This window comes from Rutidosis leptorrhynchoides, chromosome 3, assembly GCF_046630445.1.
Source record: "Rutidosis leptorrhynchoides isolate AG116_Rl617_1_P2 chromosome 3, CSIRO_AGI_Rlap_v1, whole genome shotgun sequence".
NCBI lineage: Eukaryota > Viridiplantae > Streptophyta > Magnoliopsida > Asterales > Asteraceae > Rutidosis > Rutidosis leptorrhynchoides.
Window position 1 is genome coordinate 53,035,813 of NC_092335.1, and position 12,336 is coordinate 53,048,148.

General features: G+C 36.1%; 2 protein-coding genes and 1 non-coding gene across 4 annotated transcripts; 2 read left to right on the plus strand and 1 right to left on the minus strand.

Annotated features, from left to right (window-relative positions):
- The first annotated feature begins 292 nt into the window (after positions 1-292).
- On the plus strand, positions 293-5,707 carry LOC139896119 (uncharacterized). Of its 2 annotated transcripts, none has more exons than XM_071878703.1 (10): positions 293-790; positions 1,320-1,497; positions 1,567-1,795; positions 2,000-2,139; positions 2,219-2,508; positions 2,589-2,801; positions 2,926-3,405; positions 3,703-4,350; positions 4,518-5,072; positions 5,158-5,707. In XM_071878703.1, the coding sequence occupies exons 1-10, from the start codon at positions 515-517 to the stop codon at positions 5,380-5,382; spliced, it is 3,234 nt and encodes a 1,077-aa protein (XP_071734804.1). In that variant the 5' UTR covers positions 293-514; the 3' UTR covers positions 5,383-5,707. The 2 variants fall into 2 exon arrangements, with proteins under 2 accessions (XP_071734804.1, XP_071734805.1); XM_071878704.1 differs by having other exon boundaries at positions 1,570-1,795.
- A 930-nt stretch (positions 5,708-6,637) lies between these two features.
- TRNAE-UUC (transfer RNA glutamic acid (anticodon UUC)) lies at positions 6,638-6,709 on the plus strand. Its single transcript has one exon. It is a non-coding gene; the product is annotated as a tRNA-Glu (tRNA).
- A 314-nt stretch (positions 6,710-7,023) lies between these two features.
- LOC139896120 (probable glycosyltransferase At5g03795) lies at positions 7,024-11,443 on the minus strand. The gene is made up of 3 exons (XM_071878705.1): positions 10,838-11,443; positions 8,275-8,842; positions 7,024-7,627 (listed from the first exon to the last, which is right to left on the minus strand). Exons 1-3 carry the CDS (start codon positions 11,259-11,261, stop codon positions 7,135-7,137), a joined length of 1,485 nt encoding a protein of 494 aa, XP_071734806.1. The 5' UTR covers positions 11,262-11,443; the 3' UTR covers positions 7,024-7,134.
- Positions 11,444-12,336: the final 893 nt, after the last annotated feature.

A 12,336-nucleotide genomic window follows, 5' to 3' on the forward strand; every position in this document is an offset into this window, starting at 1 on the left:
ATATTGTAATTCATACAATATATGTATTGAAACTATATTTTTATTGTTTGTGATGCTTACAACCAACCAAATATGTTGTTGTAACTGACCTATCTTATGTGTCGATTTTGATGTCCTATTGATTGTACTTTAATGTATGATGCCTATAATATTACTATCTGCTAGTGAATTGACCATCTTCAAGATTTAGATCCATTATGAATATCAGTCATAGAATCATACTTTTATGTATCATAAAAATCATGTTGAAGTTTTACGGCTGCTGATCGCTTTCTTACTGACAGGTGATTTGTCATGCAAAGTGTTGACTACCGATTTCTGCGATAATGGATCCTTCACATTGATTAGGCGGTCTGCATTTACTGTAAACATGGCATTGTGACGGTTACATGGCGTTTTTTAGTTCCGTTATTTCTAATCTGTAATTTAAATTGTCCGAAGTAGTGTAAGGACAGCAAATATAATAGTAGATTTAGATAATATTTAGTAGGGAAAAAAAGGTCCGTGGTTAGTGATGGAGCAGGTAAGTTTTCTTAACAGTCAAAGACAAAACCTTCAAGGGTCGAATCGTAAAGTCATCGGAAGTGGGCCCTCCAAAGATCTATGGGTAGTGGTTCAAGGTGGGTCTGTGGTTGATGTAGATTCGGCGTTGGTGTTATTAAAGAAAAACGGAGGGAATATTAATTCAAGAAATGCTTTTGGTCTTACCCCTCTTCATATTGCAATATGGAGAAATCACATACCGATAATTAAACGACTACTTGCAGCTGGTGCAGACCCTAATGCTAGGGTATATCTATCTTCTAATCTTTTATATTTCGGACATCAAATTTTATCTAATGGTGCATAAAAAAGGTAACAGATTTGAGTTATGATGTCTAACCATGTTTATCTCCACTCATAAAATTCATTAGAGTTTGAGATAATTTTAACCATTAAATTTTTAAGACGGCTAGTGATTCGTACACCACTAAAACTGCTTTAAAGGCTGTACAGTACAACATTGCAATGCATATTTAGTGGTGTATGGATAATTTAGTGTACTGATCATCACCCATTTAAAGATGGATGATAGTTAGGATTTCAAAATAACTAAGTGGCAAATGATGTGACTGTAAGTTTGACTATACTAACTTTTCTCTGCCATGGCGCGTAGAAAAGCTTACCTTAAATCTGAATATTTGAAAACTAACGTTTTTATATTGGTAGAAATAAAGATGGTTCCTTGAGCTATATTACCTTTTATTGCGATAACAGCTAGTTTAATGCGACAAGCAGTTAATTTGTTTTATTTGTAAATATCTTGTATTAATTATCAGGATGGGGAATCTGGATGGAGTAGCCTTCACCGGGCCCTACATTTCGGCCACCTGGCGGTCGCTAGTATCCTTCTTAAATCCGAAGCTTCCATTGCAATAGAGGATTCTAAGTCACGGACACCTATCGATCTCCTATCTGGGCCTGTGGGCCCGGCTAACGGCAGCGGAGATAACTCAGGTACTCTAACTAACATCCTTTTGTAATCTTTATATACATTGTGCTGAATAATTTATTATACGTGTTCAGTAGTTACGGAGTTGTACAGTTGGGGAAGTGGTGTTAATTATCAACTAGGGACTGGAAATGCACACATACAAAAGTTGCCTTGCAAGGTCGATTCGCTCCATGGATCTTTTATCAAACTGATATCGTCAGCCAAGTTTCATAGCGTGGCGGTTAACGGTCACGGTGAAGTTTACACTTGGGGATTTGGTCGTGGTGGTCGCCTCGGACACCCCGATTTCGACATCCACAGGTAAAATATACTATTATATATGTATATGTATTCTTTCTTTTTTTAATAATACAATATACGTGTATGTATGGAAAGTTTTGAAAAATTGCGAGTTGGATAAGGATTAGGGAATGTTTGGATACGTGTTATACACGTCATTACCTAATATAGATGCTTAAACTTGTTATAATCACTTTTGCTAATTTAATATTATTTTTTATTCAGTGGTCAGGCTGCTGTTATAACTCCTAGACAGGTAACATCAGGGTTAGGTGCTCGACGGGTCAAGGCAATAGCTGCTGCTAAGCATCATACGGTTGCAGCCACTGAAGGTGGTGAAGTTTTCACCTGGGGTTCGAACCGAGGTAAATTAGTTACTAATATATCTATTTGTATTGATGATACTAATAAGTTGTTATATTGATATTTAATGATGATATGCAGAGGGTCAACTTGGTTATACGTCAGTTGATACGCAAGCAACACCGCGTAGGGTTAGCTCGTTGAAGGCGAAGATAGTTGCTGTTGCTGCAGCAAACAAGCATACTGCTGTAGTTTCTGATTCGGGTGAAGTTTTCACTTGGGGCTGTAATAAAGAAGGCCAGCTCGGTTATGGAACTTCCAATTCGGGTTCGAATTACACCCCGAGGCTCATTGAGTACTTGAAAGGAAAGAAAATTACTCTGGTATCGGCAGCTAAGTATCACACTATGGCTTTAGGAGCTGATGGAGAGGTTTGTTTTTGTTTTTGTGAAAAATATTTATAATAAAAAAGTAGTCCATGTGGTGACGATGGAGTGTTATGTTTTTGTAGGTTTTCTCGTGGGGCCACCGGCTTGTAACTCCGAAGCGTGTAGTTGTTGCGAGGATTTTAAAAAAGAGCGGAAACACTCCGTTGAAGTTTCATCGCTCAGAACGGCTTCACGTTGTCTCGATTGCTGCCGGGATGACACATAGCATGGCTCTTACCCATGACGGTGCGTTGTTCTATTGGGTGTCTTCCGATCCTGATCTCCGTTGTCAACAGGTACACTATCATCATCATCGTCAAAATTTTAATTTTTTCCGTCCCCATCGTGATTATGCCTATCTTATTCGACAGTGATGTATTATAAGTTATGAAAGTAATATTTTTTGTTGTGTTGTCTTAGTTGTATACACTTTGTGGGAAAAACATGGTTAGTGTATCTGCGGGAAAGTATTGGACGGCGGGAGTTACGTCTTCCGGAGACGTCTATTATTGGGATGGGAAGAAACGAAAAGACGAACCACCGGTGATAACTCGATTACACGGGGTAAAACGAGCTACTTCGGTTTCGGTTGGAGAGACACATATATTGGTGATTAGTTCACTCTATCACCCGTCTTATTGTCCCGGGGATACCGATCACCCTCGTTTGAAGCCAAATATAAGTGATGATTTAAGTGAGTTAGATGAAGATTTTGCTTATAATGATAGCGAGATCGATGAAGCAATGCAAAAGGTTAACAGTGAAAACAGGCAAATACCGACTTTGAAAAGCCTTTGTGAGAAAGTGGCGGCAGATCATTTGGTGGAGCCCAGAAGTGCGTTGCAACTTCTCGAAATTGCAGACTCATTAGAGGCACATGATTTGAGGAAGCATTGTGAGGTAATTTCCATGTGCTCTGTGTGACCTTACGAGTATGTGTTTATTACTTCTATCTGGATGTGGCAATTTCGACCCATTCACTTACGAACCCGTTAATATGGGATATGTTTAATTTTAAACGGGTCAAAACAATAAATTTACCTAAATAGGGAATGCGATGAAATTTTATGAATGGAAATTTCGACCCGTTCACTTATGAATGGCAATTTCGACCCTTTTCAATTATGAATGGGTTGATGCGTGACCATTATCCAATAAGAATTCATGCCCTCTTTGATGAACCTATTTTCATTGCAGGAGATTGTAATACGCAATCTTGACTACGTTTTTACGGTCTCAACACACGCAATTGCTAGTACTTCACTGGATATTTTGGCGAACCTCGAGAAATCACTGGATTCAAAATCATCTGAACCATGGAGCCATCGCCAGCTGCCGACCCCGACCGCCACTTTCCCCGCTGTTATCAACAGTGAAGAAGATGATAGCGACAACGAGTTATTCAGGACACGTGATAACTACATTGGTGGAAAAGGCGAAGAAAGAAATCAAAGATCTGATAGCTTTTTACAACCATATGATGCTGCACATCAAGAAATCGGCAAACAAGTCCGGGCTCTAAGAAAAAAACTGCAACAGATTGAGATCTTGGAGGAAAAACAATCCAAGGGTTATCATCTTGATAGCCAGCAGATTACAAAGCTTCAAACCCGACCCGTTTTGGAGAGCTCGCTTGTGGAGCTTGGTGTTCCTATCGAGACGATTCAGGCAAAGTCAACTTCAAACGTTGACCTGAAAACTGAGGGTACCAAGAAACTGAAGAAAAAGAGCAGAAGAAAAATGGCGCGAGAGGAAGAAATGCATTGTAACAATGAATCTGATGCTAAGTTAAATATCGTAAAAGGTTTCACACCCTCTGAATCTACATCTCAAGTTGGCCCAAAGGTAATTATACAAAAAATCCTGAATCTTTATATATATTCGTTGAAAAATTTTGAGTTGTGAGTTGGGTGTGTGAGTTTTCCTAAAAAAAAATCTTTTTTTACAGAAAAGCGCAAATCTTGATTAATCAAGTATGATGGTATAATCAATGTTGATATTCTACTCTACAGGAAAAGGAGATTGTTGACAAGGGTAAAATGGTCAATATAGTTATTGAAAAATTGCCCGATAATTTGAATTTGAATAAAGATTATTCGTCGCCAAGAAGTAAGAATCCATCAACGCCTGCATCATCTAATAAGAAGAAAAACAGGAAAGGTGGTCTATCTATGTTTTTAAGTGGCGCTCTTGATGACACCCCAAAAAAGATCATTGCTCCTTCTCCTCCACTTACACCAAAAAGTGATGGGCCCGCGTGGGGCGGTGCCAAAATTTCAAAAGGACCAGTCGTAGGACCCACTTCTCTTCGTGAGATACTAGACGAGCAGGGAAAAACTGTGGAAACTAAGCATGTGGCTAGAAAAAAAGAACAATTAGAAGGTGGTTTACCAGATGTAAAAACGGGCGGGAAACTTTTATTGAGTTCGTTTTTGCCTTCTAACCCGATCCCAATGGGGCCCACTCTGTCTCCTGATGCTGAAAAAAGTACCCCACCTTGGGTTGCTTCAGGGACCCCACCTTGTGGTAGTAGTCGCCCGTCTCTGAAAACCATTCAATTGCAACAGGTAAACGTGTTTCCGATTTCTTGAACTTTGCAAGTCTTGATTTTTATTTATGCTTACAAGTTGCTGTATTTATTAATGTGGTTAGGAGAAAAAGCAACAGACTTTATCACACAGCCCTAAAACAAGAACCACTGGGTTCTCTGTGACTAGTGGTCAGGGTTCACCGTCGGATTCAGCTGGGTTGAACCGCTGGTTCAAGCCAGATGTTGATGCACCGTCTTCAATACGGTCAATTCAGATCGAGGAGAAGGCTATGAAGGATCTCAAGCGATTTTATAGCAGTGTTAAGGTTGTTAAGAACCAGTTTTAAAAGGTTCAACAGTACTCTTAGAACATCACCCATGGACCATTGTCTTGTTATGTTTTTTTTTTTATGTAAATCAACTGTAGATACTTAATATTGTACATTGATTTCTACCTTTTAGAAGTAGAAGTATCCAGTTTACATTCAACTCGGATCTTTGAAGTTGTAATGGCATAAAGGTGCAGCCTTTACCAATAAGGTTTTGGTATCCGACCTTGAGGGTGTACCCCCGTTAAATAGTTTTCTTGATATTCCATTGCAATTGTAGAAAGAATTTTTCTAACATTTTTATGGTATGTGATGAATGATGATAGTGATGATGAATGATGATAGTGATATACATATTCTATCTATACTTTTGTGTTTAATGGTGGCGACTTGACTGTCGCTTAGAGCCTAAATCGAATTCCAGACAACATTTTAAAACCCATGGAAATTTGTCCCACCATTTTCATGGCGTTGGCATTTTTTTTTTTTGGCCGGAGGTCCGTTGCAAGCAATCTCTTTATCCGTCGAACATAGAGAGGAATGACTTTCTCTACTCTTGTGAGTGTTTCACTCGGGGTGGTGAAATGACTTCTCTTTGTCCTAGGGTAGAGGAAGGATTGTCTACGTCTCACCTCCCCCATACCCTACAAGTGTGGGATTGGGTATTGTTGTTGTTGTTGTGATGAATGATGATAGTGATGATGAATGATGATAGTGATATACATATTCTATCTATACTTTTGTGTTTAATGGTGGATATATATACTTTGTAAACTAGAGTTATATCCGTGTTTTATAAACATGCCTTTTTTATGATTTATCTAAAGCCGGCTCTTAAGGGCTGTTGTTGTCGTTAACGTGTATAAAGGTATTGAACAATTAAGTAACCACAACATATTATCTATGCGAGTTAACAACAATATGTTAATCATTTAGCAAAAGTGTATTCAAGTTTTCATCCACAAAATCTTTATTAATGTAATATGAAAAAGGTTGAAGGCAATTGAAACTATATGTTTCCATGTTAATCATCGCTGAGAACGTTATAGTTTGATGTTATGACTTTTTAATTCAGTAAAAGTTAAATGAAATATGTATATTATGTATTTTATAAGTTTGATTTTCAGAAAGGAAGATTAAAATGTACACATAAGCGACATGATTTTGTTATTGAAATTTAATATTTTTTGTGTTCACATGATTTAATTAATGAAACGGAAGGTAGAACTGGAAAATGTGTACTATTAGTTAACTATTGTCAGATAAGTATAACTCCATTGTCGTCCAGCGGTTAGGATATCTGGCTTTCACCCAGGAGACCCGGGTTCGATTCCCGGCAATGGAATATTTTTTAATCTTCAGAGGGCAAGTGAAATTTACTAAATTTCAATCAAAAAATGATGAACCATTTGCTCTAAGTTGATTACTCCCACAATATTCATTAATCATGCTTATTCTTTCTTGTTTTAGATTCTTTCATTACTTGGAATAAAAAAAAAAACCAAACATATATGGTATATCCAAATGGTATTTGTTAAATTATATTAACAAAAAACTGATTTGCAGGGGATAAATTGAATAATGTATAGTTATAGAAACTATAAGACATCAAGTTTATCAATGTCGAGTCTGTACACTTTATACTCAATTCAGATTCAGATGTATAAATTTTCTGTAATACATTTTACATGAACAATCTCAAAGAATTTACACCTACAGTGTGCATGAAAAATGGTGGTTTGTTTGCAACAAAAAACCGATAATCGATCTCTAGTTGAACAAATGTATCCTAACTGAACTCCTCCTTAACCATAACTCGAACATTACCATATTAAACGTATCGAAATCTACTGGTTTCTTATGCCACTGAAAATGCTTTTGTACTTTCAATACATTCGTATGCAATTTCAAGTACTCATCCGAATCAACCGTCTTTTTTAGTATTCTCTTAAGAAACGGAATATCTTGTGTTGAAATAACAACTGCGAAATCATTCCAATTCAATATATCCGCAAATGGCAGCTCATAATGGTCGGCTAATATAACAGGAACACAGCCGTAGTAGATTGCGTCACCTACACGAGCGGTGTTCACTTCAAAACCTTTGGCGTGAAGGCAAAACTTGCTTCCTAATAAAGACTCTGAGTAAGATGTTTTAAGACGGTTTTGATGAACGCGAATCTCTGTATCGTTGATCCATGTTTGTACCAAAAATTCACGCACCCTCGAGTTCATGGCTCCAGCGTAAAACGCAAGCGTTTCCCTGCAACATTCATGTTTATTAGTTAAATTGCCATAATTAGATAACACCGGAGGATATTAACAGAAACTATGACATTCTGCCCAGGGAAAAAAATTGAGGAAAGCCCTCGCGATTTGCAAGCGACTCCAGTTTTTCGATAAGGTAGGTAGAAGGTTTTCCCTGTTCGGGTTACCCGGGAGAGCGAGTAATCCGATCACATATTCTGATGTACGCAGCCCAACAGGATTACTCCCCGAGTGTTTCCAACCCTTCTCTGGCCACCACAATATATTCGCTAGACAGGATTCGAACCTGAGACCCTTCAATAATGTGTGGAAAACTTTCGATCGTGTCCAAAAATTTATCGGTTATGACACAATTATACAATTGCGATTTGCAACTAAGCGACCTGACCTAGAAATCTCGGTCATTCGCAAATCGCAAGCCGAGAAATATCGATCGTGACCGATAAATTGTAGATCACGCCCAAAACTTTTTTGGTCATGACCGAAGAACAGCCAGTCGCAATTCACAAGATCCGTTGGCGAATTGCGATGAAATTTACGTAGAATTTTTGTTTTTTTTTTTTTGGCAGAATGTTATTGTTCGTTAAAAAAGGATGTTTCTGTTAATAGCCCTAAAACCAAACACACCTTAAGCGAAAATACCTTTTGGATGGGTGACGAGTCGGGCGGACTCCCGGTCTAGGCCATATTTGTGGTATAGATACATCTTTATGTGCACTGTACCCCTGCAGGAAATAACTCGAAGAACACACAGCTTGAATCGCATTGATTCTAACTTCGGGTGCTTTCTCCATCGCAGTCCTTCCAATAGAATGACACGCAACGTAGAAATGATCAGCGCCACCTGTGCGGTTCCAATACGGATATTTATGACTAATGCTTGAGATATAATCTTTGATGAAGTCTTTAATGCCACCCGTTCCAATTCGCTTATCATGTCTCATACTTGCAATGGAAAAAGGCAAGAAAAAAAGGTCTGCTTCAGATGGATCTGGTGTAACAAAATGACTCATTGAGAGCGCGATTTTGAAGTAGCTTTCGCTAGCGTAGTTGCCGCCTGGTGAACCGCTTGCGGGCAAGAGAACGTTGGCGAACGGGTCGGTTTTATCGTGTGGGTAAATATATATTTTCATGGTTTTGTTCATTTGTTTGTAGTTATCTAAGAAGTTATCTTTGTCATGGTACACTTCTTTGGCATTGGAAGGCTTTACTGAAACAAAGAAATTGACAAAAAGTCAAATAGATATCTACAGTTGGAATGCATAATTGCATATAACAAACTTGGGCCCAAATGCTGGACCCTTTGAACCCAAGCCCCTAAGTGGCCGAAATGTATATGTTAAATTGAGCATACTAACAACTAATTAGGGACAAAAGTGTAATTTTCCACAAGAAAAGCACGTGATGATAAAAAGTTGAAGGTGACCCAATAAACGGAAAATCATTTAATCATTTAATTGCATTTTTATGCAACCGAGTCCAAAATTTTTGAGAGGCCTCAAAATTTATAAAAAAACAGTAATGCATTTATTTAAGTGATGATTTAATAAGGATAAGTGATGATTTAATAAGGAGCGGATATGATATGTTTTATTAACAAGACAAAATGATTTTAGCTTACAATATAAACTATCAGAATACAATATAAACTATCAGAACGTTAGTGATATCCTGGACAATATAAGACCTCTACCAGATAGGGAGATCTAAACTAAAGATAACCATAATATAGAAACTTGTAACTCTTTGAGTTATAAGGATTTAAGTTTTTTAATAAACCAGTTAAATTTGAATTTGTATGAAAGATATATGACAAGAATGGTGACAACTCGAAAAGTTTTGTGTGTCTTCACTATTTCGATCATGTCTCTTTTATACACACTCGGATCTAGTTTATTATTATTATTATTATTTTTGAATGCAAGTTGTTGGCATCGAATACTCTCATTTGCCACACACGCACGCGCTTTCAGGCAGGAACCTGAACCACATTACAGGGATCCAAACCTTATACCATCCCGAGAGGCAGGCGGTTAAACATGGGTCCCGAATACTGGTCGGTAAAACCTTCTTGGGGCAATTCGGCTTTCAGGAAATAAATCCCACGAATATTTTTAAGGGGAGAGACTCGAACTTGAGACCTCCCCACCCCCATCCCAATGCACCAGTGCAAATGGGTGAACCACTGGACCACAAGGGTGGGTTCTCGGATCTAGTTAATGTAAAAAGTTTAAACGTTCATAATTTAAAAAATAATGAGTTAGCCCTGATTATCACACATATTATAGTATATTTAAATAAAATCACAATAGCCGGAAACTAAACGTGGCATGGAATTTGATTAAATTAAGCTATTTATTCATCATGAATAATAATATGTAGAGAAATGATATGTTTACATTGATTTTAGGTAATTTTGTTCATAATATAACTTGTTCCAAAAAAAATTTGAGTTTATCATTCCTCTTATTATTATTGACGTTTGCATCATTATATTTACTTTCAGAGCACATTTGTATATTTGATAAATATATAATTGGAAATAATAAGTATACGTAGTTATTATATTCAATCAAACACCTTAATTATTAATTGAATTGATATTTATAGGCCCATCAAAACATATGGCCATAACTTGTTACTGTAAAACATAGCATTGACTAATCAAATTATTAGCCCTGAACTTTGATTTTACATGGTCAAAATCTGGAATGTTATACCAAACTTGTAACATGAATACATAATACTTTTTAAATATGTAATATTTTAATCTTTTGGAATCCTCCAGCTTTAGACTTGGTGTGAATAATTTTAAGCAGAAAAGACGCATATAAACCTTATGTCAATTTTTTAATTACTTATGATAAATCAGTAACAATTGAGAAAAAAACAATCTTTCTTTTGCCTTAAACTTTGATGATAAATAACTTTTTGCCCCTGTGAAATACCTTTAAAACTATCTTCATAATTATGAAGATAGATAAACTATGCTCTTTTTACTTAAAAACTGCCGAGAAGTAATTTTATTATATATCTATGAGCAAGAAAGTTTTCTAGTTCATGTTATCTGAATCTAATGAATATTTTTACTTATATATAGTCTACCACTTTTATTAATTCCCTGTTTAATCCTTTTCAATCATAAGATTCATCTATCTAATTAAGCATATCAATTCTCATAATATTCTAAACGACGTAGTATTACCTTTTGAGGGTATAGAATCTTTGGCTGCTGGTTTACCTCCCTCGTGCACCACCAATACATGACTAATATTTGCCGTCACAACTTGTCCACCATCTCTTTCTGACGAAACACCGTTGACACCGAGCATATCATCGTTGACTAAGGGACGTTCAACATCGTCTTTTAATATCCGAACATAGTCATCGTATTGACCATGTGTCAAGATATGATCATGATTAAAGACTACTTTAGATTGATCAGATGATGGTTTCATAGCGAAAAGATCATGATCATGATCATCATGGTCATGATCATGTATCATCATTTTCGAGGTTGAAGGTATATATGTTATAAAAAACAAGGTTATTTTTAGCATAATCAAAGTCGATGATATCATAAAAAACAACCCTTTGAATGAAGCCGCCTTTATCACCATTGGAGCCATGTGTTGTGTATGTCAAATAATCGATCTATCTAGCTAGATCGTTATAGAGAGATCGAGATATATCGAATCAATATTTATACATTTTCTTTTATCCAACGGTTTAGGTTGTACGGATTTGGGACATAATTCACAAAATAACTTTTACGGAAACAGTTCTAAAAGTGGAAATGATGAAAAATATTTGATTCTTAAGCAAAAAGGTTGTTTTTTCTTTGTTGGAAATATGGGTATATATTAATGGAGAGAGAGCATTGTGTCATCCCGAACTCAATTATTTAAAATAGATATTTAGTATTTTAATTCAAGAAAATTATTTTAACTATTCATGATAAATTTATGTAATCAGTTCAACAGTTAATTGATGATCTTAATTTATCTTTTATAATTAGTCATTCTACTATATATTTTACTAGGTTTTGAGCCCGTACGTTGCACGGCTACTCAAAACCGTCTCAAAATTCACATGGATAGACATAGATTTTATAGTCCTTATATAAAGAATTGTCATTTCTTCCTTGATGATGAAAAATAACATGGGACAAACAGTATCAATCTATTCAATATATAAGTAGTAAACAAAGTAGCTAACATTAAAATGAACTACCTCCTAAATTATCAACATTTATCGGTGGTTGACATTGAGCCAGCGTTGAGCATTATTTACAACTACGTGTCCTTGAAACCTTTAGAGTATCTTATATATTGTCAGTTTTTTTTTTGTTTCTTTTAACATTCAATCAACTTGAGATGTCCTTGAGTTTGTTATTTTGTTATGCATGTATTATTGAGTTATTCTTTATTGACATGACTCCTTTTGATGATATTAACTTTGATAGTCCGAATGCTCACGAGTATATTTGCATATAATTATATGACCATAAAAAAGACTTACGTTCAATTTGTATTTTGATGTTTTTAACGATCTTTCCGCATTTCGTCAACCAAAGAAGTCAACTAAAGAATCTCCAAGTGGATTTCGGTATATGATTGTCAACTAATCCCATATAATTTAGTTAAGCTCTTAAATAGTAATTATAAGTAAATGTACATATTAATTACTCATAATTCCTAAATG